Source organism: Sus scrofa, chromosome 14 (assembly GCF_054392235.1).
Source record: "Sus scrofa isolate SSC_HxYL_T2T_F1_AM1 chromosome 14, Sscrofa_HxYL_maternal_Yorkshire_Landrace_v2.0, whole genome shotgun sequence".
NCBI lineage: Eukaryota > Metazoa > Chordata > Mammalia > Artiodactyla > Suidae > Sus > Sus scrofa.
The window spans coordinates 44,674,557-44,700,830 of record NC_139396.1 but is presented as its reverse complement, the minus strand read 5'-3'; the positions used below and the strand labels follow the sequence as shown (position 1 = coordinate 44,700,830).

The 26,274-nt window shown below is 57.5% G+C and overlaps 1 protein-coding gene across 12 annotated transcripts; it reads left to right on the top strand.

Moving 5' to 3' along the window:
- The first annotated feature begins 566 nt into the window (after positions 1-566).
- On the top strand, positions 567-26,274 carry MMP17 (matrix metallopeptidase 17). 12 transcript variants are annotated; one of them, XM_084995362.1, is made up of 12 exons: positions 567-810; positions 915-1,031; positions 6,338-6,543; positions 11,905-12,037; positions 12,667-12,796; positions 13,196-13,479; positions 14,335-14,511; positions 16,154-16,253; positions 17,889-17,971; positions 18,071-18,223; positions 22,237-22,494; positions 23,201-26,274. In XM_084995362.1, the coding sequence occupies exons 4-12, from the start codon at positions 11,998-12,000 to the stop codon at positions 23,515-23,517; spliced, it is 1,542 nt and encodes a 513-aa protein (XP_084851488.1). In that variant the 5' UTR covers positions 567-810; positions 915-1,031; positions 6,338-6,543; positions 11,905-11,997; the 3' UTR covers positions 23,518-26,274. The 12 variants fall into 12 exon arrangements, 6 of the variants coding, with proteins under 6 accessions (XP_084851488.1, XP_084851485.1, XP_084851486.1 ...); XM_084995359.1 differs by having other exon boundaries at positions 6,088-6,543; XR_014826875.1 differs by lacking the exon at positions 6,338-6,543 and having other exon boundaries at positions 22,374-22,494.

The following is a 26,274-nucleotide window of genomic DNA, read 5'->3' as shown; positions in this document are numbered from 1 at the left end:
CACCCACCCCCGCCCATAGCCCCTTCCACTTCCCCACCTCCAGCCCCTCCCCGTTCCCGCCCCAACCCCAACACCTCCCACTCTCCCACCTCATCCCTCCCATTCGACCCCCACCGCCCACTCCCACCCAGCCCCCACCTCCTTCCTACTGCGATGCAAGGGCTCCACCCAGCGTTCGCCGGGCGCACTGCGGCTGACTCTCCGGATCCTCAGCAGTGACCGTGAATCCCCGCTCCGCGCCGGGTTCGCCTGCGTGCAGGCGGGCTGGAGGCCGGGTCCGCTCCCCAGGGGCCAGCCCGGAGTTCCGGACTGTGCGCCCGCCAGACGCCTTCACCGCCTTGGGGCCGTCTGGGGACACTCGGGAAGTGCCTTCCTCCTGGCCGCCGCAGCCCAGGTCCCCTGTGCCCTGTGGACTCTCCGGGCGGGGTGTGGGTGGGGTCTGAACATCCTACCGGGGGCGCCGGACTCGGGCGCGAGCAGAGCGAGGTCCCTTTAAGGCGGGGCGGGGCGGGGCAAGCGCCGTCGGCGGTCATTAGCATATATCAGCACGCCCCGCCCCGCCGCTGGGAGGTGGCGCGGGGCTCAGTCGCGCTGGGAGCCGGGCACGGGCGGTGGGCGCACCGGCTCAGGGACTGCCACCGCCGGGCCGCCCGCCCTATGAGCGCGATGCAGCGCCGCGCCGCCCGGGGGCCCGGCCCACCGCCTCCCCCGGCCTGGGTCCGGTCTCTACAGCTGCTGCTGCTCGTGCTGGCTGCCCGTGGGGGCTGCGCCGCGCCAGCACCCCGCGCAGAGGACCTCAGCCTGGGAGTGGTGAGTGCGCGGCCGGGATAAGGAGCTCCCGCGGGCCCGAGACCACATCAGGGCACTTTCGCGCCTACGGGAATCCAGACTATCTGAACCCATTTCCTTGGCAGGAAAGCTGAGGCTAGGACTCAGATTGAGCGACGCGCCCGCACCCGGGTTTGGGAAAGAGACGCCAGGTTCCTCCCAGCTCCGTGCGCTCCGAGCCCGCCGCAGTCGCAGAAGCCCGCGTAGGTTGGGGGCTTACCTGTCTAGAGCCCGGTCCCCGGCTCTGTGCAGCCCCAAAGGGGACCCTGAGGCAGGTGGGAGAGCAGTCGCAGCCACCGAGAGCAGGGCGTCCCGCGTGCGTTCCCAGCCGGATTGGCGGGGGAAGGAGTAAGCACCCACAACCGAGGAAAGGCCAGAGCTGCGGAGTGTGGGCGCCCCGGAAAGCCGGTGGTTTCGAATTTGCTCCGTTGAGGGTGTTGGGAAGTCGCCTTCCAAGCCGCCTTTGGGCATGGATTTTGACCCTGTTCCCTGTCCCCTGTCCCCTTCCACCGCCAGGGTGGCCAGCCCTGCCTTGCCTCCCCCTTGTTCCTGTCCTGAGCCTAATGAGGTCCCACTCCCATTCTGATGTAGCCCCTCCGCCTCCCTCTTCCCCAGGATCAGTTGTCCCACTGGCTAGGAAACCATACTGGGGGACAGCAGCGGTGGCTTCTTCCCACAAGCCACCCCCCACCCCCACCCCGACTTTAGCCCACCAGGCTTTCTCCTCTGGACCTGGAAGATTTAGATCAGACTTTATGGGTCTCACCAGCTCCCAGGCAGCCAGGCGAGCTTGAGAGAGGCAGTGGATTAATCCGATTCCTTCTGAGGCTCTCACCCCTGCAGATGCCCTCACTTGCTCAGATGCAGGGTCAGGGCCTTCAGCTCCCTGCCTCTGCACCCAGCCAGGCAGTCTCCTAAAGGGGTGCTGGCAGGGCCCTTCTCCCAGGCCACTGACTTCGGGAGCTCCGGGTGGATGTCAGGCCAGTGCAGGCATTTGGGTGGCATCCACAACCCCGGGGTTGGCAGGACTTGGCCACAGATTCTGGAGGAGAAGCAGACTTGAGTGACTCCCCCCGCCCAGCTGTCCCAGCCCTTGCAGCCATTTGGGAGGGCGCAACCACCATCCTGCTGTCCCCATCCAGATGCCTTGAGGCACCTCACAGCTGCTTCCTCCCAGACAAACTGCTCTGAAATTGGGGTACCTTTACGTAAACCACCTCCTGGGGTTTCCTGGATTCCCCTCCTGGGGCTCACGCTCTGAGGGAGTCAGGTCTCTAGGTCTGGGCTCGGTGGCTGTAGAACCAGGCTCCCCCATCTTCCAGCTTTGAGGGGCCCCACAGGAAGAGTTAATGGGGGTCAGGCCCGCAACAGTCAGGACGTGGAACTCCAACTCAGCCGAGTTCATTTAGCAGACCCTGTGCTGTGTTGAAGTTTCTCGCTGCCCATGGGGAGCGAGCCTGTCTGACACTCTCCTCTCATCTTGGACCCGCAGGCCTCCTCCTTTCCCTGCTCCCCTGGGTTCCCTGCACCCCGGGTGGGTCACCCAGCCCCACACCATGTGGCAGGCACTGGGCAAGGGACATCCCTCCCCGGCCTGGTGCCCCAGAGACAGCAGGACCCTGGCGTCCAGCCCAGCGGGTAAAGAGCAGAGGGTGCAGCCCCTACCCCAGAGCCCCCCTACCCACGGCTGGAGGACCCTCCAGCCTGGTGTGGGAGCAGCCTTCCTGCCTCCTGCCCCCCGGTTTGCAGGCAGAGGGCGGTCTCTGGTGGCCTTTGGGGGAATGACACCTCAGAGCATCCGACCCAGAGGTGCGGGAAGGCTTCGCGATTCATGGGGAGGAGGGGGAACGTCTCTCCCCGCTCCTCTGCAGACCGCCCCCCGGGGGCCTGCTCTCCCTGGATATTCAGGTCTAAGGCTGCCTGTTAGGAGAAGGGCCCCTTTGTAAGAGTGACCCAGCTTCTGCCAGACAGAACCGTGCCCGGCGGGTCTCTGGAACGCTGGCTGGCCCCCAGGAGGGGCTCGCCCAGCCCAGCCTGCCCGAGCATTAGCGGAGAACAAAGCACCGGATTGAGGCCCGCTGCGCCGGCCCAATGGTGGGCTTTCAGGCGGCGGTGGAGCGGGACAAAGGAGCGCCATAACCTCCTGGGGTTGTCGGCTGAGCCGCAAGTCCTCCTGGGCCCGTTTTCTTTTATTTCTGAGTAGGTAACACCCAGGGCAAAATATTCAGGCCGAACAGAAGGATCTGCGGGGGCCCATTGTCTCCCCCGTTTCCTGAGACTCCTTCCCAGGGTTGTCTGGGGACAGAAAAGACACGGGGGTCCCTTATTTTTACGGCTGACAGTGTGCTGTCCACGGCTGTGTGCCCTGCTGTTTTCAGTTTGCCATCTGTGAATGGTCCGTATTGGAATAGATCTGCCTGGTTCTTTCTGTCCGCCAATTTTGCACAGACATTACATCCATTAGCGAGACCCCTGACCTGGTTGCACAGGCTGTTCCTAATATTTTGCCTTAGCCAGGAGCTCCCAGGACCACCCGGTTACTGCGGTTTGAATATGAAGGACCTGGCCCTGGGGGAGCCGGGGTGATAGGCATGCATGCACATACCATGCCGTGTGTTGGCAGATTTGCCAGCTCATCCTCTAAAGTTTCTTCTCCCGTTTCTATCCCAGCAACCAAGTCTGGGAGCACTTGTGCCTGGTACCATGCGCATTAACAAGTCTCTTGATCTCCAACGCTGAGCTGGTGACAGTGGTTTGTGGCTGAGATTGTATGAGGGTGGCTGGGAGGAAACAGGCCCCTCAGTGGTCCAGGGGACTGGGCAGGGGCTGGGCAGAGGCTGGGTGATAGGGGTGGGGGACCAGGCAGGACCTTGGAGCACCTGTGAGCACATGTACCCTATCTGGGGATGGGGAGGGGGTGGCAGGGGTGACTGTCACCCTGGCCTGAGCCAGTGGCTTCTGGATACCTGTTCCCAGTACGAGTGCCTGAGCAAGCCTATGGGTTCCCCGTGCACTTGGGACCGGGTCAGACCTGGCTTGGGGCCCTCGCACCTGCATTCAGAGAATGCAGTCTCACATCCACCACCAAGGCCAGGGGAACCAGGGATGGTCTCACCAGCCAGCAGGAGGGGAGAGGGGCATTTGGATGTTGACTGGGGCTTGAATTTAAATGTGAAGGTTCAGAAACGAATCCGACTAGGAACCATGAGGTTTCGGGTTCGATCCCCAGCCTCGCTCAGTGGGTTAAGGATCTGGCTTTGCCTTGAGCTGTGGTGTGGGTTGCAGATGTGGTTGGATCCCGAGTTGCTGTGGCTGTGGTGTAGGCCAGCAGTTGCAGCTCTGATTCAACCCCTAGCCTGGGAATTTCCATATGCTTCAGGTGCAGCCCTAAAAAGACAAAAAATAATAATAATAAAGTAAATGTGAAGGTTCTAGAATCCGTCTAGCCCCCTCCCTGACCCCCCTACCCTGGAGGCATGTTGTCAACACATGAGTTCACTTCCCGGACGCTCACTGCCTTCAGCCTCTGGGTGACTGAGAAGTCTTTGTGGCGTGCTGGGGAGGGGGGAGCATGTGCTGTGGGCTGGACCCCACCGGATGCCTGTGGTCTAAGCCTGGGAGCGTGGGCTCTGACTAAACAGGCCACCGACCAGCTTAGGGAATGTCATTGCTCTTTCCCATGACACAGAAGGGGCTCTGGAACCAGCCTGTCGGTGTGGATCCCGGGCTGCTTACCAGCCTGGGATCTAAGTGCTGGACCTCAGTCTTCTCATCTGTAAAATGGGGCCATGAGAACAGGGGGTGATGCCCCTGAATCGCTCACCATAGCGTCTTGTGGGAAGTAAGCTGCCTTGGTGTGCTGAGGAGGGGATGTGAGGGGGTGCAGGGAGGGGGAGAGGCTGGGAAGGGTTTAGAGGCTCACCAGGGTGCTCTCTGACACAGTGCCTTCCTGAGGGTGCTTAGAGCACATCTGGGTTTTGCCTCTTTTTCGGGGGGGGCACACCTGCGGCATATGGAAGATCCCAGGCTAGGGGTTGAATCGGAGCTGCAGCCTCCAGCCTACACCACAGCCATAGCAATGCTGGATCCTTAACCCACTGAGCGAAGTCAGGGATTGAACCTGCATCCTCATGGATACTAGTCAGGTTCTTAACCCACTGAGCTACAACCAAAGCTCCTTGCCTCTTGGTTAATGGTGGCTCTGAGCCTCCAGTGAGGTGTTTGGGGTGCATGTCTGTGCCACGCACATGAGGGGTAACAAGTACAACTCCCAGGCACTATCCAGCTCTCAGGGGGCATGAGACAGTAGTCTGTGCCAGATGCTGAACCCACTTCCCCTCCCTACCTGACTCACCCACCCACCCCTCCCATCCTCCCAGCCCCCTGTGCTCTAGAGCTCCTTTTTGCTCTGCGAACTTCCCAGGCCAGTTCCTGCCACAGAACCTTTGCTCTTGCCATTCCCACTGCCATGAATTCTCGTCGCCGCTCATCACTTGGCCAGTTCCTTCTCATCTTTCAGCCTCAGCCCAATGCCCCCAAACACCCATTTAAGGAGCCGCTCCACCCTGTCTCACTTCCCCTCATAGCACAGTGGCCATGGGAATAGGCCCTGAAGCCAGATAACCTGGCTTCCCATCCCAGCTCTGCCCAGTGCTGGCTGTGTGATGGTGGGCGAATATCTCAACCTCTCAGCTCCCGCTTCCTCATCTGTAAAATGGGCACAATAATATGATTATCTCAACAGTTCATTATTGAGCACCTGCTGTGTGCCAAGCTTGAATTGAACCCCACAGCCCAAGAACCCCTGTCTTCACAGTTTTCCCCTGAGGCTCTTGTTAGCACTAAGCAGGTGAGCAACTGGGCAGCATTCAATCATCATTAACTGATCACTTATTGTGGTTACCATCATGACACTAAGTTCATCCCATATTTAGCACTGGCCTCCCCACAAGGCTAGGCCTCCCAGGTGGACAACGGGGTGGGGTCTCCCCAGGTCTTTGCTGTCCCCCCAGTGCCTGGTACAGTGCGTCTCAGTGAGGGTGTCAGATAGACTGTGAGAGGGGAACTGGGAGCGTCTCCTAAGGAAGATGCTAGGGTGGGGGAGTCATCCTAGCCACCAGCAGGTCCCAGAGAAAGACTCGTCTTGCAAGGGGTGGGGGCACCGGCTCCCTTCCCTCTGGTCTTTGGGCCAGCCCGCCATGCAGGTCAGACACAAGCCAGAGCCACCTGTGTGACCACAGGCTGCATGTGTTTTCACAGCTGCACGTGGTGGTGCTGAGGGGTGAGTGAGTGAATGCAGAGCTGGCGGGCCATGGATGTAGAAGGGACTGCTGTTATTTGGGTCTGCACTGCCCCCAGCCTCAGTTTCCTCATCCACGCCATGAGGCTGATGCCACCTGCTCTCCATATCCCCACAAGGCCAGTGGAGTCTGGTTAGAGATGGAGCTTGAAGGAGGAGGGCTGACAGCTCAGCATCTGTCCCCACGGTGTCTCCATGGTGACCCTGCAGGATGCCTCGGGGGCTGTGGATGAGCCCCCACACAGCGCCGGCCAGCAGACGGGTGTCCAGGGTCACAGCTGGCTCCCCTCCAGTCCTGTTCCCATCGACCAGCACATGGGCAAACCCTTCTGTGCCTCCATTTCCCCACCTGTAAATGGGGACAGCAGTGACCAGGCCTGGGGCTGTGAGCAGGACCAAAGGAGACCCTGCATACAGTAAGTGCTTCTGGTTTACCGGTGACGGCAAGTGCACTACAGCACCGCCTTCCCTCGGCCCAAGGGCCCACCCATCCTTTACTGAGCCCCCTCAGAGCTGGGACTGGGGCCATAGGAACGGGACTGGGCAGGAGCCTGCGATGGGACGACTGACCTGCTAGATGGAGGGACAGCTCAAGACAGAAACATGAGGTCGCACTCAGGGGGAATGCCCCACTTTCCTGTGACTCTGCTGAAGTCACGAGGGAGTTTTATAGTGTGTGCGTTAAACATCATTAAACGTCGTTAGCGCTGTGAACAGATGCACACAGTGTCAACGGGTGATAAACGATACGGAGAAAAATACGAGCAGGTAGGGGCGGGGGTGGGGGGGTGTGCGGCATAGGAAAGCTGTGGGAAGGATGGTCCAGGACTTGTCTTCGGGAAGGACCGGCATCCCCTCTTCCTGCCAGGGCCCTGGGCCTTTCTAAGCCTCAGTTTCCCATTCTGCAGTAATGGCTCAGCTCCTGGGGAGGGAGGACCAGTGCATGTCCTTGGCTATCAGGGATTATCCATGGTGGGGCGGCCCCCATGGGTTTGGGGCTCCCCTCCCCTCCACTCCCCTTGGCCTTCTGGAATGTTCACCCTCCCCGCATGCAATCTCGTTGCCCTGGAGACTTGGTCACCGTGGTGACAGGAGAGGGAGGACCAGTGGGTGAGCACAGGAAGGGCCTGGCCCGGGTGACCCATGGGTTCTGGAGGTAGTGGGGGGCTAGGGGCGTGGCTGGGGGCACCTGGAGGGGCAGGAGGTCTGGGCCACCCCCCAGGGGCTGTCCTGAGGCGAGCACCACCACAGTGGGGGGCAGGGGCCAGGGGCCGCACTGGCTCCAGGGGCAGCCTTCGCTCCACGCAAGGACCCCAGCCCTGAGGACGGGTTCTCAGCCTGGTCCCCATGTCCCCCTGGGTAAACACGTTCACCCTTGCCCCCCACCCCATGAAACCCTCTGATGTTCCAAAATGTATTAACTACCAGGAAAGAAATTAAACCCCAGCCGTTTGGGAATTTGCTGGTCTCTCCTGAAGATTGGAATGAGCTGACAAGTGGAGGGAGAGATGGAGGAGGGGCTGCGTTAGACACCCCTCCCTTCCTGGGCTCCAGAGCTGACTTTTTTTTTTAATGTCCACACCCGCGACATATGGAGGTTTCCAGGTTAGGGGTCGAATGTGAGCTACAGCTGCTAGCCTACGTCACAGCCACAGCAACGCCAGATCCGAGCTGCTCTGCGACTTACACCACAGCTCACGGCAACACCGGATCCTTAACCCTCTGAGTGAGGGGAGGCCAGGGGTCGAACCTGCATCCTCATGGATACTTGTCAAATTCATTTCTGCTGAGCCGCGATGGGAACTCCCAGGGCTTACTTTCTTTCCCAGCAGGGATGGGGGCTTCTCACTATGGACACTTGTTTCCACCGAAGACCAGGGGACAGGGTGACCCAAGGCTGGGCTAGGCCACAGGCTCTTTAGGGTTACCTCGCCCGTGCACCTACTAGAGGGCGATCAGCTGCCAGCGTCTCCCGCAAACCCACCAGGGGCTTGTTCTGTGGTCAGACCCCTCCTGAGAATTTCCCCTGGGCAGTTGTTCCCACCCTCGAATTCTGGACCATCCAGGAGTTGACACAGAAGCCCACCACAGGAGTTCCCATTGCGGCTCAGCAGGTTAAGAACCTGACTAGTATCCATGAGGATTCAGGTTCAATCCCTGGCCTCACTCAGTGGGTTAAGGATCTGGTGTTGCCGGGAGCTGTGGTGTAGGTCGCAGACGTGGCTCAGATCCCACAATGCTATGACTGTGGGGTAGATCAGCAGCTGTAGCTCCAGTTTGACCCCTACCTGGGAACTTCCATAAGTTGCAGGTGCGGCCCTAAAAAGCAAAACCAAAAAAAGAAAGAAAGAAAAGAAAAGAAAAAGAAGCCCACCACAGCTGCGGGAGCCATGGGGAGGAAGTGGGCCAGGGGTGTGAGGAGGGGGGACTGGCTTTGTGATGGGGAGACAGAAGGTCTGCCCTGGGGCAGGTGGGGTTGTCTGAGCTCAAGCAGGGGTGGGGGAAGCCTCCCTCCCTCCCATCATCCCCGCAAATCTGGTTCCATCTTAGGGCTTGGCACCCAGCAGGAGCTGCAAACCACAGTGCTCCCAGGGCTGCTCGTGAGGTCAGCTCTGCCCTTGTTCTGCAAGTTGACACAGAGCCCAGCCACTCAGACCTACGGCTAAAACCTCCTGCTTTCCAATGTTAACAGACATCTCCAAAGCACCTGAAGTGCTTTTGAGACTGAAGCCCAGAAATGTGTGTGACCTCCCAGCCAGGCTGCCCAAGGACCAGAGTGGGTGGCTCCTGTGTGAACCCCACAGAGCCCTGCTAGGGGTGGGAATAGGGGGCTGCTCAGTTCAGATACCCAGCTGTTACCCCAGCCAACAGGTGGACAGCAGGAGGCAGGTGGCTCAGCGCTGGCCTGGGTGGGGAAAGGCACTCGCCTGTGTAGACCATTATCTAGTAAGGGATAAGGGGTCGGGGCCAGCATCCTCACCCAGCATCATCTACAGTTTGAGTAAACTCTGGAGGGCTTCCTGGAGGAGGCAGCCTCATGGTGCTGGGTGGCTCTGGGCTCTGTAGCTCAGGCCTGCAATCTTTTTTCTTTCTAGGCCCCCCACTGGCAGTGGCATATGGAGGTTCCCGGGCTAGGGGTCAAATCGGAGCTGCAGCTGTCCCATAGCCACAGCAACGCCAGATCCAAGCTGTGTCAACAACACTGCAGCTCACAGCAACGCTGGATCCTTAACCCACTGAGCGGTCCAGGGTTCTCATGGATACTAGTTGGGTTTGTTATCGATGAGCCACAATGGGAACTCCCAAGCCTGCAGTCTTAACACAGGAGCTGCAAAACGTGTATGTGTGTTTTCTGACTTTTGGAAGGAAAACTTCAGAATCAAAACTAAAATATCTGTAGAACTTTTCAAAAAATCATGTGCAGCCACAAATACATATCTTTGATCCAGAACCCTCTCATGGGCATGTCCAGTGCCCAGACAGTGACTAGCCATGGGACACGCTCAGTAAATCCTGCTGTCGGGATGCAATTTAATGTGTCCGAAATGATGAGAAGGGCAGTCCTCACAAAAGAAGGGGGTTCAGGGATGGCAGAGGCCTCAACACTGAGAGGGGCAGAGCCCAGAGTGGGGGTGAGCATGCGGGGCCAGCGTCTCCCTCTGAACCCCTGAGAGGAGCTGCCCCTCTAATCAGGAGTGTCCACTGGGAGCATTCACTATCCTACCCGACAGGTTTTAGGGGCCCCCAGGCCTGTGGGGGGGTCTCCAACGTCCCCCTGTTCTACATATTCTGGGGGGCCTTCTGCAGGCGTTGGGGAAGAAGTAAAAGTAAAGAGAACCTCAGCAAGGACTTGGTGTTTCCTGAAAAGGGAGGGATCCAGCTAGTTCTCTGTGGGTGTATGTAAATTGTATGCAAATCATCAAGGCCCCTCCCAGTCAGTTGAGGACCCTAGGAATTCCAGGAGGCTGGACCCCCTCCCACTGAGCACCCTACGGGGTCAGATCCCCAGGGCGGGGAGTTCACAGGCAGGGGCTGCAAACTCACTCCCAAGGTTCTGGGCAGTGCGGGGGCGGGGGGTGGGGGCATGAATACATGAATTGAGGACTTCTTCAAATGTCCATGCACACACACACAAAAAGACCAGCAAGTTGGTGTGTTTCTAGAAGCCTGGTGTGGGAGAAGGTGGGGCTCAGAGGATCCCCAACACTCTGCCTCCCACCCTGTGGGTCCTCCCCCTGCTGGCTGGTGAGCCCACCCCCGGCACTGTGTCCACACAGCTGAGCACTTTTTATAGGATTGTCACACAGCTTGGGGAGTGGGCATGAGCACCATTTGGCAGTGGAAGAAATAGAAGGCCCCTGGGGTCCCCACAGATGGCATTGGTGCCCCTCTGTCCTCTGGCACCCACACAGATGACATCAGGGCCCCCCCACAGATGGTAAAAGGACTGGGGCTTCAGAAGGGGCTCTAGGTGTGTCTACAGTATATAGGGGTTCCCTCCCTTCCTGCTTCCTGTCTGGTTCAGGGGACCCTACTGGGGCACTCTGCCGCAGAACTGTCCCCGGACGATGCCCCCTGCTCTTTGTATGGGGGGCGCCTGTGTCAGGTGCCGATGTGAGCATTCCCACGTGTTAACTCATCGTAGCCCCACATTCATTACATATCCACAGGCCAGGAAACAGCCCAGAGGGTGAGTAACACAGCAAGGAGGTGGCCGAATGGGATTTGAACCCAGGCAGCCTGGCCCCAGAATCTGAGTTCTTAACTCCTGTGAGTGTGCAACTCATGACCAGATTCTTAAAACTGGATTCTGAGCCCATTGCTCTTCTCAGCGTGGGTTTCAGACCTTGGGTCCCAAACTGCTGCCTCACGCCAGCTCAGGGCCTGAATTTGGCATTCACGATGTTAACCTTTTTAAGTTTCACTTTCTTAAAGTTCCGTGGTGGCACAGCAGGTTAAGGATCCAACATTGCCACTGCTATGGTGAGGGTTCCATCCCTGGCCTGGGAAATTCCACATGCCATTAAGTGCAGTCAAAAAAAACCTTTTTTTTAATTTCACTTTCTTTTTTTTTAATTAAAGTATATTTGATTTATAGTGTTGTGCCAATTTCTGCTATACAGCATAGTGACCCAGTCATACATTCTGTTTCTCATACTATCTTCCATCATGGTTTATCCCAGGAGATTGGATATAGTTCTCTGTGCTGTACAGTAAGACCTCATTGCTTATCCATTCTTTTTTTTTTCTTCAATTTTTTTGTTGGTCTTTTGAGGGCCGCACCATCGCATGTGGAGGTTCCCAGGCTAGGGGTCTAATTGGAGCTACAGCTGCCAATCTACACCACAGCCACAGCAATGCCAGATCCTTAACCCACTGAGCAACCAACCTCATGGTTCCTAGTCAGATTCATTTCCATTGCACCACTACAGGAACTCCCTTATCCATTCTAGATGAAATAGTTTGCATCTATAACCCAATTCCGCATCCATCCCACTAAATTTCACTTTGTTAATTGTCCCCTGGTCATTCATTCTGTGGCCTCAGGAGGACTGACATGGGCACACTGCCATGAGCAGTTGTACAGGTCGTGCACTGCTCAAGCCCACCCCATCTAAGAGGCATCAAGTTTATTAAGACACTTTGGCAGCTTCCTATAAAGTAACTTAAGGGCTAATGGGCTGGGATGTTGATCAAGGCTGGAGCTGGCCTGCCTCTTACCGCAGTGGTGGGCCCGAGTCTTCACCTCCATCCCTCACTCTGCTCTCTGCCTGCAGGAGTGGCTGAGCAGGTTCGGCTACCTGCCCCCACCGGATCCCGCCACGGGGCAGCTGCAGACACAAGAGGAGCTGGCCAAGGCCATTGCTGCCATGCAGCGATTCGGAGGCCTGGAGGCCACTGGCGTCCTAGGTCAGTGCTGGTGCGGTGGGAGACGGATTCCGAGCCTGGCTTCTGACCCCCTCTCCAACCTGCCCACAGTGGGAGGGTTAGGGACGGGGCTGCTGTCCTGGGACAGGATGGGGGATTCCCACCTCCATTGTCCCTCTCCCCATCCCCTGTTGTGGGCACAGCGGTGAGCGAGTGTGTGCCACCTGCACCCAGACCCCATCACCACACTCAGCAGGGTCTCAAACTCTATGCCACAGGCCAGGCAAGTCAGCCAGGGGCAGTGGGGGCAGCGGGGGGAGGGGGAGTGTCTGTCTCTCCCCAAACCTCTCAGGAGTAGACACATGTGTCACACACAACCGATCAGCTGTGTGTCCCATGAGACACCGGAAGCATTGGCGGCAGCCTGAGTGGGGTCCATGCCCCTTCCAATGGCTCAGGGTTCTGCCATACATTAGTAAATGCTTTGGATGACCCCCGTCCTAGTCCCTGGACACACCTCTGGCTTGAGGCCTGTGCCTTGTCCGCCCAGGCCTGGGAGTCAAGGGTTAGGCCAGGCTGGAATTTGATGCCACCTCTCGGGGAGCTGCTTGGAACCCCAGGATGGGTGAGTGTGATCTGGGCCTGGCTCCTGACCCCCGCCCACCCTGCAGATGAGGCCACCCTGGCGCTGATGAAAACCCCACGCTGTTCCCTCCCTGACCTCCCAGCTTCGGCCTCAGCTCGAAGGAGGCGCCAGGCTCTGGCCCCTACCAAGTGGAACAAGAGGAACCTGTCCTGGAGGTGGGTGGGGCAGAGGGGGTCCACCAGCCTGGGCTTTCCCAGAGTCTGAGCATCGGGGGGCAGCCAAATGAACACCCACACCCAGGGCTTAAGAGATAGGAGTTTATCCTCTCAGTTCTGGAGGCCAGAAGTCCAAGGTCTGGGAGTCCCAGGGCTGGGCAGGGGTGAGGGAGAAAGTCAGCAGCCTGGGCCCGTGCTTCCATCTTTGGTGCCTGTGTCCCTTGTGTCTCCTCTAAGGACACTCACTGGATTTAGGAGCCACCCTAATTCCATCTGCAAACCCCATTTCCAAATAAGGTCCAAAGAGGATATGGCGGGGGTGCACTCCAGCCTGGGGGGGTGGGGCCCTGTGCCTGTCCCCAGTGACCCGATCCCGGGCTCTGACCCCACCTGCCCCAGGGTCCGCACATTCCCTCGGGATTCGCCCCTGGGCCGCGACACTGTGCGTGCGCTCATGCACTACGCCCTCAAAGTCTGGAGCGACATCACGCCCCTGAACTTCCACGAAGTGGCTGGCAGCACCGCTGACATCCAGATTGACTTCTCCACGGCTGACCACAATGACCGCTACCCCTTCGACGGTCCTGGTGGCACAGTGGCCCACGCCTTCTTCCCAGGCGACCACCACACTGCAGGGGACACCCACTTCGACGATGATGAGGCCTGGACCTTCCGCTCCTCAGGTGCGTCTGGGCTGGCAGGAGCCCAGGGTGGCCCCAGGGACCCTGTGTGACCCTCACCTCCAACAAACCCCACACCAGCTCCCCCATTCCCAGCCTAAGCATGGCATCTGCCAGCTTGAGGGGACAGCTCTGCAGTTCTAATTTAGCTGACTTCACCGGCCGTCTATGGCCTGGGCAGCCCATCTGGCCCATCCCAGCTGGGCTGGTAGGCCTGGGACCACGGGGTAATGTGATTCCATGAGCCAGGCTCGTCCTCACCCAGGTCTCAGCTTCCAAGGGGGAACGGAAGTTTGCAAGGCCTCTACAGGCCTGGGTGCGTCACTTCTGCTAAGTCCTATTGGCCAAAGAGGTCGCAGGGCCCCAGATTGCAGGTGGGAGGAGGGGCAGAGCCAAGGGGCACAAGGTGTGGATGTGGCAGGGGGAGGGGGTGGAGATGGGGGCCTCTGTGGAGTTCATCTATTTACCAGGCTGGGGCGCCCTTTCCAGCCTGAGGAACCAGCAGTGGCCCCGTTGGACTTGTGGTTTCTATGCCGTGATGGAACCCAGGCCTGTCCTGTGTCTATTTTAACACTGTGGGATTCGGTGATCCTACATTGACCCCTCTAACTTAGGGTCCTGATGGCCAGCAAGGCTTGAGATATTTACCATGTGGCCTTTATAGTTTGTCGGGCTTCCTGAGGGCAGTACATGTACCCTGGGGAACCAGACAAGCCCCAAGTAACTCCACAGAACCCACCTGCCCAGGACCAGGGCCTCCTGCACAACCAGCACCCCCCCAAACTCACGAGTCCTGTCCCCCTGGCCCAGCTGGGCCTGGTGGTCCCTTCCTGCGCTCACAGGCTCCTGTGTCCCCAGATGCCCACGGCATGGACCTGTTCGCAGTGGCTGTGCACGAGTTTGGCCATGCCATCGGCCTGAGCCACGTGGCGGCCACACGCTCCATCATGCAGCCTTACTACCAGGGCCCGGTGGGTGACCCCCTGCGCTACGGGCTCCCCTACGAGGACCGAGTGCGCGTCTGGCAGCTGTACGGTGAGCCCTCCACAGAGCCAGCCCCAGGGCACTTGGGGGTGGGGAGAGCAATGGCAGGGACCCCAGAAACACAAAACTCCATGGAGGAGGGGAAGCTCTGTCTGTGCTCAGCATCTGGGACCTGTCTGGCAGGCACTAGCTGCCTCCTAGAGGGTGCAGCGAATAAATAGCTAAGTTCCGTCCCAGAGGTCCCTGGGAGCTGGGGACCTGCTGACCTTTTCTCAGAGCCCCGGGCAAGACTCCATGTTCAACGCCCAAACAGTTGCAGACTATGACAGCTGGTGTTGGTGGGGACCCAGGCCTAGGACAAAGCACTTACATATTAAGTGGTCCAGTCTTTTTCTTTTTTTCTTTTTTTTTTTAGGGCCACACCTGCAGCATATGGAAGTTCCCAGGCCAGGGATCAAATTGGAACTGCAGCTGCTGGCCTACACCACAGCCACAGCAACATGGGATCTGAGCCCAGTCTGTGACCTACACCACAGCTCACGGCAACACCAGATCCTTAACCCACTGAGTGAGGCCAGAGATCAAACCTGCATCCTCATGTTTACTAGTCAGGTTCTTAGCTCGCTGAGCCACAACGGGAACCCCAAGTGGTCCAGTCTTGACCACCTATGTTGTAGGGACCACATCCCCACTTAGAGATGGGACAGTTGGGAGGACCTTACCCAGCCAGGACTGACACAGAGTCAGCTCTGGGCTCCCTCTGCTGGGGACACGTCTGGAAATATGGAAGAAGGAGGGCTGTCCTGGGAGCTGATCAGAACCTGGGCGGGAGACAGTGATGAATCCTCCCTCACCCCCACCCCACTCTGCCCCCCCACCCGCAGCAGCCAGAGCAATCCTCCTGAAACACAGGATAGGGATCGAGTCACCTATGGCAGCCTCTCCTCTCCCCCCACCCCCACCCCAACTATTTTCCCAGCACTTACCACTCTCTGAGGTCTGTGGACTTCCACTGCAATAGAATTTACCATTTTAACCATTGTCAGGCAAACAATTCAGTGACATCTGGCACATTCGCAATGCTGTTCAGCCACCGTTTCTGGCCACTTGCAGAACTTTTTCACCCCCACCCACTCACCCCATTAGCAGCCACTCCCCTCCCCCCAAGCCCCAGGCAAGCACTCAGCTCCTTTCTATCTTGGTGGGTTTGCCTGTTCTAGATATTTCACATAAATGGAATCATAGAGCGTGTGGCCTTTTGTCCCGGCTTTCACTTCACATGTGTATTCAAGGGTCATCCTTGCCATGGATGCATCAGTAAGTCATTCCTTTCCACGGCTGGATAATTTTATTTATCCATTCTTCTGCTGATGGACATTTGGGTTGTTTCTACCTTTTGGCCATTACAAATAATGCTGCTATGCACATGCATTAAACTTTTTGTCTGAACACCTGTTTTTCTGATCTTTTGGGTCTGTACCCAGGAGTGTAGTTGGGTCTGCTCACACATTGAGATGCTCTGGCTTTGGACGGGTGGGAGCCTGGCCCATCCCCCTGTTGCGGCTTGGCATAGGCACCATGCCTGCGCATCCAATGTCCTCGGTTCTATCCTGGGGGCTCCAGGAGGAGTGGGTGGTAGGGTTTGCAGGGAGGGGGGGCATGTGGGTTTGATGCAGCCTTCTTGTCTCCACAGGCGTGCGGGAGTCTGTGTCCCCCACAGCACAGCCAGACACCCCAGAGCCCGAGGAGCCTCCCCCACTGCCAGAGCCCCCCGACAATCGGTCCAGCTCCCCGTAAGCCATGGGCCCCTTGTCTCCACTCTGCCACCTGCACTGCCCCCAGCAGGGCTTAGAGTCCTGAGCACCAGGCTCTTCTGGGCCAGCTGAGTGACAGTTTCTTATGGACAGTGAAAGGGACACCTGCTTGCCCCAGCCCAGAACCATGCAGAGGTATTCGATTTCCTCTCACCTTTTGTCCCAGTCATCTACGGCTGCGTAACAAGCAGCCCTGCCTCATGGCATCAAAACACCACTATATCATTAGGCTCACAGATTCTGTGGGCCAGTAATTTGGACAGGGCACAGGTTGGATGTGGGTCTTGGCCCCACGTACTGGGAGCATCTGCTGGGGCCTGGATTTGTCTGGGGACAACTTGACTCAGGTCTGGGCTGGGCTGACTCAAAGGCTAGGCTCAGCCAGGCACCCATCTGTGGCCTGTGCCTGAGGCTGGATTCCTAGAGGGGGTGTCTCAAGGGAGCATCCGGAGGGCTGGCATTGCCAGAAGCCAGGCAGAAGCTGCCTGTCTTTTAAGGCCCAGCCTCAGAAGTCACTTCACTGAGTGCTTTGGTTAAAGCAGTCAGAGTCTGCCCACGCTCAGGGGGCCAGACATAGACACCCCCCACCACAGTCAGTGGAACAAGTGCCACAGAATCTGCAGGGGGTGTCCCTGTCCAGCCCACCCCCACCTCTGCACGCACAGCCTGCCCTGTAGCTCCTTACCACCCTCATGCTCACACAAAGCACTAAACACAAACAGAAATCTGTGTATTTAGGCTTCCATGGTGTGGTTTGGTTTGGGTTTGGGTTTGGTTTTGTGCTTTTCTCACTCATTGTACATGGTGAATTTCCACTAAGGTCAATAGGTGTTGCTCCAGCTTGTGTTATTGTTCATCACTGCACCTTTTTCTTTTTTTTTTTTTTTTTTGGCCACATTCCCAGCATGCAGAAGTTCTCAGGGCCAGGGTCGAAGCCTCACAACAGCAGCACACCGAGCCACTGCAGTAGCAACACAGGATCCTTAACCCGCTGCACCCCCCAGGGAACTCCTCCTTGCCCTGTGTTTAAGTTCTGTATTGGTGGACATTTAAGTCCCCGATCTTTTGTCACCATAAGTGATGTTGGTGTGAGCCCTGCCTGTAGGCAGAGCTTCAGACTCAGAGTGGGAGTCTGACATGTACACTCAGTGTTTTTGTAGGAAGTGCCGGGCTGGTTTCTCAATGCTTTGCTGGTTCCTGGTGCCTGCTTGTCCAAGTCTCCCTGACACTCGCTCAATGTTCCACCTTTGCCCACTTGAGAATCAGGCTCACTTTCACCCGCCCCCTCTTTCTTGACTAAACTGTGGTTGCTGAGGAGTTCCCACTGTGACAATGGGATAGGCAGCTTCTTGGGATCACTGGGACACAGGTTCCATCCCCAGCTACAGCTTATGTCACAACAGCTGCTAGGATCTGATCCTTGGCTTTGGAACTCCATATGCCGCGGAGAAGCCAGAAAAAAACAAAACAAAACAAATGTGGTTGCTGAGCCTTCAGGAAGTGATGCCGGGGTCATTTAAGGATGCTTGGCCCACCATCTGGCCAAGCCCAGCTCCCCAGGGGTGGCTCAGGAATGGGCTCCCTCCCAGCCCAGCCGGCTCTCTCTACCCCCAGGCCCAGGAAGGACGTGCCCCACAGGTGCAGCACCCACTTTGACGCCGTGGCCCAGATCCGAGGCGAGGCCTTCTTCTTCAAAGGTAACCCCCCAGGGATCCAGCGGCCGGTGGACGGAAGTACAGGCCGCACTCTGGGACCCAGACTGGCCACCTGAAGCCCCATCCCCTCTGTCCCTCCAGGCAAGTACTTCTGGCGGCTGACCCGGGACCGGCACCTGGTGTCTCTGCAGCCAGCGCAGATGCACCGCTTCTGGCGGGGCCTGCCGCTGCACCTGGACAGCGTGGATGCTGTGTACGAGCGCACCAGTGACCACAAGATCATCTTCTTCAAAGGTGGGCGGGCCCCCACCCGGGTGCCTGCCAGGCATCGCTGACTGGGGAGCCACAGCCTGCCTCCCCAGGACCCCCAAAGCCTGCGTGCACACAGGAGACCAGTTCTATGGTTTGCTCTGTGGATCTAGAGCTCAGAGCAAAGAGTTCATTCACTTGTGCACTTAACCAGTTCGTATTTATTGAGCACCTACTATGTGCCCCGCACTGTGTAGGCACTGGAGGCACACAGTGGAAAAACAGGAAGATCTCTGCCCTTCATCTGGGTGGACGGGGGGACACACAGTAAGCACCCACAAGTAATGAGGAAGTTAACTTCAGATAGATCTGAGGGAACACTATTCCAGGCAGAGGGAACTGCCAGTGCAAAGGCCCTCAGGCAGAAACAGTCTTGCGGATTGAAAGAACGTCCAGGAGAGGGTGATGAGGCTGGAGCAGAGTTAAAGGTGACGAGGCAGGAGAGGGGAGTGTAGGTCGACACCTGCAGGGCTTGAGAAGGAGCTGGATTGATTCCGAGTGCAGTGGGAAACTGAGGACCTCCCTGACCCATGTCCAGCCCCTCCCCCCATCTCATCCTGGGTGACAGGTGCTGGGCTGGGTTGGGGAGGCAGTTTCTGCTCCTCAGGAACATACTCTCTGCTTTTTCTTTGTTTGGCCACACTCACAGCATATGGAAGTTCTGGGCCAGGGACTAAATCTGAGCCGCAGCTGTGACCTATGCCACAGCTACGCAATGCCAGATCCTTTAACCCACTGCGCCAGGCTGGGAATTGAACCCATGCCTCTGCAGCAACCCAAGCCACTGCAGTTGGATCCTTAAGTCACTGCACCACAACCAAACCTCCACGTGCTGACAGCTTGGGGAAAAGGCAGGGAATCCTGCCTACAGCAGGAGACTGAGCCCTGCAAATTCTGTGGGTGCTTCAGAGGCTGTGAGCCTTCCTTGATCATACATGCACCCTGTGTGCACATGCAGCTGCAGAGTCTGTAGCTCCCCAGAGTGAAGTCACCCTGCTTCCCCGACCCAGGCGCTCCAGCCTGGCCTCCCAACCTCTCCACACTGACCCTGGCTTCCCCCGACTGACGGCAGAGTCATTGCTTCCCAGTCGCAGTGCCTAAGGCCAGCCAAGTCATGGTGGTGAGGCCTACCTGGCTTCTAAATCATCTGGATTATTTCTCAACATTTGAAAATCAGGGAGGCCTCGTTGTGGTTCAGCAGATTAAGAATCCGACTAGTATCCCTGAGGATATGGGTTCGATTCCTGCCTCACTCAGTGGGTTAAGGATCTGGTGTTGCCATAAACTTGTGTAGGTCACAGATGTGGCTTGGATCTGGGTTGGCTGTGGCTGTGGTATAGGCCTGCAGCTGTAGCTCCAATTTGACCCTAGCCTGGGAAATTCCATATGCCATGGGTGCGGTCCTTAAAAAAAAAAAAGTGGAGTTCCCGTCGTGGCGCAGTGGTTAACGAATCTGACTAGGAACCATGAGGTTGCGGGTTCGGTCCCTGCCCTTGCTCAGTGGGTTAACGATCCGGCGTTGCTGTGAGCTGTGGTGTAGGTTGCAGACGTGGCTCGGATCCTGCGTTGCTGTGGCTCTGGCGTAGGCCAGCCACTACATCTCCGATTCGACCCCTAGCCTGGGAACCTCCATATGCCGCGGGAGTGGCCCAAAGAAATAGCAAAAAGACAAAAAAAAAAAAAAAAAAAAAAGTAAAATTTACTATCTTAACCACTTTTTTTGGCCGAGCGCATGCAGCATGTAAAATTCCTAGGTCAGGGATCAAACCCAAGCCACAGAAGTGACAACACTGGATCCTTAACCACTAAGGCCACCAGGGAACTCCTCTTAAGCACTTTTAAGTGTACAATTGAGGGACATTAAGTATATTGACACTTTCTTCAGCCATCACCACCATCCATCTAGAGCGTTTTCATTCTGTAAAGTTGAACCTCTGTCCCCATTAAACACTAACTGCCCAGGCCCCTCCCTCATCTCCTGGCACCCACCATTCTACTTTCTGTCTCCCCGGTCTCTCACTCTAGGGACCTCATATAGTGGAATCATACAGGATTTGTCCTTTTGTGACTGGCTTATTTCACTGAGCATCGTGCCCTCATGGTTCATCTAGGCTGCAGCTTGTGTCAGAACTCCTCTCTTGTCTTTTCAGGGCCGCACCCGCAGCATATGGAGGTTCCCAGGCTAGGGGTCTAATCGGAGATGTAGTGGCTGGCCTACACCATGGCCACAGCAAAACCAGATCTGAGCCTCGTCTGCAACCTACACCACAGCTCACAGCAACGCCGGATCCTTTACCCACTGAGCATGGCCAGGGATCGAACCCAAAACCTCATGGTTACTAGTTGGATTCATTTCCACTGCACCACAACAGGAACTCCTTGTTGTGGGCTTTTGTTTATTTTGGCTGCACCTGTGGCATGCAGAAGTTCCTGGGCCAGGGATCAAACCTGCACTCAACAAGGACCCGAGGCATAGCAGTGACAATGCCGGGTCCTTAACCATCAGGCCACCAGGGAGCTCCTCTCATTGTGGTTTTGATGTGCATTTCCAGATGATAAGTGATGTTAGGCATCTTCTCATGTGCTTACTGAACATTTGATTATTTTCCTTGGAGAAACAGCTCTTCCAGTCCTCTGTCCAGCTAAAGATTTTTAAACATTTTAACCTCGTTTTTTTTTGTTTTCTAAATAACAGGGTTTATTGTTGGTAAACCAGAGCGGGTATGGGCGATGGGGGAGACCTGAAAACACTTAACCCAAACTTAATCTCACATTCCCACCCTTCTGTGGCAGAACTAAGGATGCTTCTAGAGCACAAGTCAAGGATATACCCAACAAGTATCTTCCTCACACCATTTTCAGAAGGTTTTACAGATTGGAAGTTTCTGGTGATTTCTCTTTTCTTTTCTTTCTTTCTTTTTTTCTATCTTCTATCTTCCTCACACCATTTTCAGAAGGTTTTACAGATTGGAAGTTTCTGGTGATTTCTCTTTTCTTTTCTTTCTTTCTTTTTTTCTATCTTTCTTTCCTCCTTCCTTCCTTTTCTTTTCTTTTCTTTCTTTTTTTTTTTTTTTTTTGTCTTTTTGCCATTTCTTGGGCCGCTCCTGCGGCATATGGAGGTTCCAAGGCTAGGGGTCGAATCGGAGCTGTAGCCACCAGCCTACGCCAGAGCCACAGCAACATGGGATCCGAGCTGCATCTGCAACCCACACCACAGCTCACAGCAATGCCAAGTCGTTAACCCACTGAGCGAGGCCAGGGATCGAACCCGAAACCTCATGGTTCCTAGTTGGATTCATTAACCACTGAGCCATGATGGGAACTCCCTTCTCTTCTTTTCTTTTTTCTTTTTTTGTCTTTATTTATTTGTTTGTTTATTTTAGGGCGTAGGCATACAGAGGTTCCCAGGCTGAGGGTCGAATGGAAGCTGCAGCTGCTGGCCTATGCCACAACCACAGAATGCAGGATCCAAGCCATGTTTGCGACCTGCACCACAGCTCAGGGCAACTCCAGATCCTTAAACCACTGAGAGAGGCCAGGGATCCAAACCACATCCTCACAATACGAGTCCAGTTATCACTGAGCCACAACGGGAGCTCCCTGGTGATTTCTAAACTCTCTGCTTCTGTGTAGTCTGACAAGGGTGCACACACCCAGGTCCGGTCAGACCTTGACCCGGTGCCCTTCCTGCTCTGTGGGTGAACACACCCAGCCCACCTCCCCAGAAGTGCATGAGGCACCCTGACCAAGGTGGCTTCTGGGGGGAGGGAGGAGGAAAGGAGTCCTGCTCCCGGTCTTCGAAGTGGCCGCCTTAGCAGAGCTGCTGGCAGGTGTAGGACCCCAGGCGGGGCACAGAGCAGGTGCTCAGTAAATACTCTCGGGTATTCTACTGCAGGTGGTGGCACTGGGGTTTCGGCCTGGGGGAGGAGCAAAGACTGGGGCCCCCCGCTCAGCGGGCTGGACGAGCCCCGGCCCACAGCGCTTTCTCTCGCCCCCAGGAGACAGATACTGGGTGTTTAAGGACAATAACGTAGAGGAAGGATACCCGCGGCCTGTCTCGGACTTCGGCCTCCCGCCGGGCGGCGTCGATGCCGCCTTCTCCTGGGCCCACAATGACAAGACTTATTTCTTTAAGGATCAGCTGTACTGGCGCTACGATGAGCACACGCGGCGCATGGACCCCGGCCACCCCGCCCAGAGCCCCCCGTGGAGGGGCGTCCCCAGCACCCTCGACGACGCCATGCGCTGGTCTGACGGTGAGCCGCGCGCCTGGCGCCTCAGCCTCCCCACTAGAGGAGTGGGGATCACCAGAGGGTTGTTGCGGGATCCAGGGGCAGATGCGTGCTCGGGTCCCGCCCCCTCTGCAGCTCATCCCTCCCAGGGGCCTCCATGCCTGATCGACCCCACCTCCCCCCTCCAGCCATAGCAGCTTCCGCCTCCTGCTGCCTCACACATACATACCCCAGGGCCTTTGCACTTGCTGTGTGTCCTCCCTGAACACCGCCCCCCACCCCTCACAGCCACTCAACCCCCTCCATGCCCTGCTTCAGACTTCGGCCCAAACATCACTTGCCTGGCGGCAAGAAGTGCATCACCCTCCCACAGCTCCACCAGAGGGAAGTTTCATTTGTTCTGCTTTCAAAGCCATGTTCCCAGTACCCAGAACGGGCTGGCACATAGTAGGCCCTCAATAAATATCCAATAGGGGGAAAAAAACACGGGTCATCTCATCCATCTCCCTGCCTCCAAGCAGCTCGTTGAGTTTCCCCAGGCCTGTGAGGCTGTGTGTGCCCACTGATGGGCTATCTGGGGCTGAGACAGGCTCTGACTCACCTCGGGCATTCTTCGTCTTCCCCATGGGCCCCGCCTCTCTTTGCTCTTGCTCCTGGTCCTCCGGAAGTCTAGCCTGAATCCCGCATGCTGCAGTGGGCGGAGCTCAGCCCCCTCCCTCTTCTCCCCCAGGTGCCGCCTACTTCTTCCGTGGCAAGGAGTACTGGAAGGTGCTGGACAGTGAGCTGGAGGTGGCGCCCGGGTACCCGCAGTCCACGGCCCGGGACTGGCTGGTCTGCAGAGACCTGCCAGCCGACTCTGAGAGCTTGGACGGAGAGGCTGGGACCCACGCGCGGCCAGGACAGCACGAGCAGAGCCGTGCAGAGGACGGCTACGAGGTTTGCTCCTGCACCTCCCTCGCTGCCCCTTCCCCGCGGGCTCCAAGCCCACCGATGGCCACGCTGCTGCCTCTGCTGAGCTTCCTGTGGACAGTGGCCCTGGCGCTATGACACTCGATGATGGCCTGAGTGGGACACACAGGGCACAGCCCCGAACCACGAAGTGCAAGGACTAGGCCCCTCCAGCACCTGGGGCAACCAGACCCCACCTCGAAGATGAGGGCCAGCGGCCACAAGCTTCTGGGCGGAGGCCACCGGGTGCAGCCTCCCCAACTCGGCAGAGGCCAGAAGAGGGCGCTGCTCCCCGCGGAGGCGGGGGAGGGGGGCGAGCCTGGAGGTGACCTGACTGCCCGCTGTGAGCTGGGGAGACTGCGGGAGACTGCGTCTGGCCGGGGTGGGGGGGGCTGGGAGCTGTCCTTTCCGAGAGCGCGAGTGCTGGATCTCGGAACTTCCCCGGGGAGCCAGGGGTGGGCGGGGCTGGGGGCCGTAACATTGGGCCTGCTGCCCCCAAGCCCCGCAGTCTCTGGAAAGAACAGCCAGGGAGGTTGATGGGCACCTCCACCCCATCACGTGTCCACACTGCCTCTTGGGTGCCTCCGCCCACTCAGGAGGCTTCCTTTCCTGGTCTCAGTGGGCCTGCTGATTTGCCTTGAACAGGGCCCCCAACACACAGACGAGCCCCCCAGGCTGGGGCCAAGGTGGTCTTTCCTTGTGACAGCTTTCAAACACGACTCTCCCCACTTCTTATGGCTCAGGCTTGCCTCCCTGAGGTTCCCTGGTGGCGCTGAATGTGGGCGTCCTCCCGGGCCTGGAGGGACTCTACAGCCTTGACCCCAGACCACCTGCACTCTGGGGAGGAGGATTCCAGGGAGGCCTTGCAAGTGGTCACCAGCACTCTCCTGTCCAGCCCTCTTTGACTCCCCTGTGCCCCTCTCCCCAACATTACACCCATTTCACAGATGGGTAAGCTGAGGTCCAGCTCAGGGAAATGAGCCTCCTGCCCGCAGGCGGCAGTTGGGCAGGGTCAGGTCTCAGAACCCAAGGTTCTGGCACATTCCCCCAGTCTCCCCACCACCCCATGGATAGGGTGCCTCCCTGCACGTGCAGGTGCTGCTCCCAGAGCAAGGGACGTGCAGAACGAGACAAGCTCCAGTTCTAGGGCGAGGCACCTGGGACGCCAGGCGTGTGCCCCCGCGTGCTGCCCAACAGGAAATGCAGGGAGGTGGCCTGGCCAGCCAATCCAGGGACGCTGCCCCCTCCTGGCTCCTTCTGCTCCTGGCATAAGTCCAGTCCAGGATGGCAGGCGCTGCTCTCCCACCCAGAGAGATGGAGAGTGGGAGCTGTACCCTCTTTCCTCAGGAGGGCGGCCTTTCCCAGATCCCTGGCTGCCTGCCCGCTCACACAGGCAGCGAGTGAGGTATCAGCACTTCTCCTTGGAGAGCGTGGAGATGGGGCTGGAGGAGCCATAGATCCCTCCCCCAGGGGGTAGGGCCGCATAGGTCAAGAACTCCTGGTCTGGAGGAATCAGCACACACACGCACCCCTGAGGCTGGAGAGAGGCTCACACCTGCAACAAAAAGGGGGTTCAGTTAGGAAGAGGATAGTAGGTGAGGTGAGCGATGGGCCACAACAGGGTGTGAAGAGCACTTGGGAGAGTTCTCCAGGTGGGGTACCCAGCCAGCCACACCATCAGCCCCATATGGAGTTGATAGAAATGCAGATTCTCCGGCCTGCCCCTGCCCTGCTAATCAGAAGCCTAGAGGTGTAACCCCCCATTCTATAAGTGTATGAACTGCTGCCTTGGGCGTTGGGGAGTGGTGGGCCTCCAGAAAGGCAGCCCCAGCAGGGGAATGCAGCAGAAACTGGCAGGAGGGAGAGAGGGGAGAGGCTGGCAGGGAGGGGGAGGGGAAGGGCAGGTGCACACGTCCTGGGGTGCCATGGGCCTGCTTCAGCAGCAAATCCTGCATCCTGCATTTCCCTTCAGCCAGAAAATGTTCAGGAGGAGAGTGGGAGGCGCCCTGGAGGGCAGACGCAGCCCATGCACTGGGCCTGTAGGTTGCAATATCATCAGGATCCACTCCCTACACGAAGAGAAGTTATCGACCCCTCCACCCCCAAACCTGCTCTAGGGCAGACAGACGTTCCCACTTTCAGAAGAGGTCACCGCTCCACACTCCCATCCCTACCTGACCGCCAGGTAACAGGAGGTTTTGTCAACCCCCGGGATGCCAAGATGCCATGGTCCTGCAGGCAGTTTCCAGGCCAGGCCCCATGCTCACTGAGCCAAGCCAGGCCACATCCCACGTCCATCTGTCCGCCATCTGGTCCCTGGACCTGGAAGGGGTCTCTGCAGTCAGACCAGACCAGAGAGACTAAAGTTCATCCTGAGGGAACAGGCTGCCCCTGCTCATCAAGGATGCCCCCGCGTGGTCTCACTTTGTTCTCCAGCAGCCTGCAAGGCTGTGCAGGGAAGAAGGGCCATCCTAGATTCTTGCATAGTTGGGGAAACAGCCCAGAGAGAATCCCTAGGTCTCCCAGGCACACAGCACATGGGGCAGAGCTGGCCGTGGACCAGGTCTGTAAGAAGCCAGGCTCTCATGGTGAGTGGTAGTCTTACTGTTGTGTTAAAGTCAAACACTACTTTATAAAACTTCCCCACTAGGAGTTCCCTGGTGGCTCAGTAAATTAAGGATCCAGCATTGTCATAGCTGTGGAGAGGGTCAGGGAACTTCTGCATGCTGCAGGCGTGGCCAAAAAATAAAAATAAAAACAAAACAAAAAAAAATCCCACTAAACAGTAGACAAGGAAGAGCCCAGGCACCAAATAAACCCATGGAAATACTTGGCTGGATGCCACCTTCTTACAAA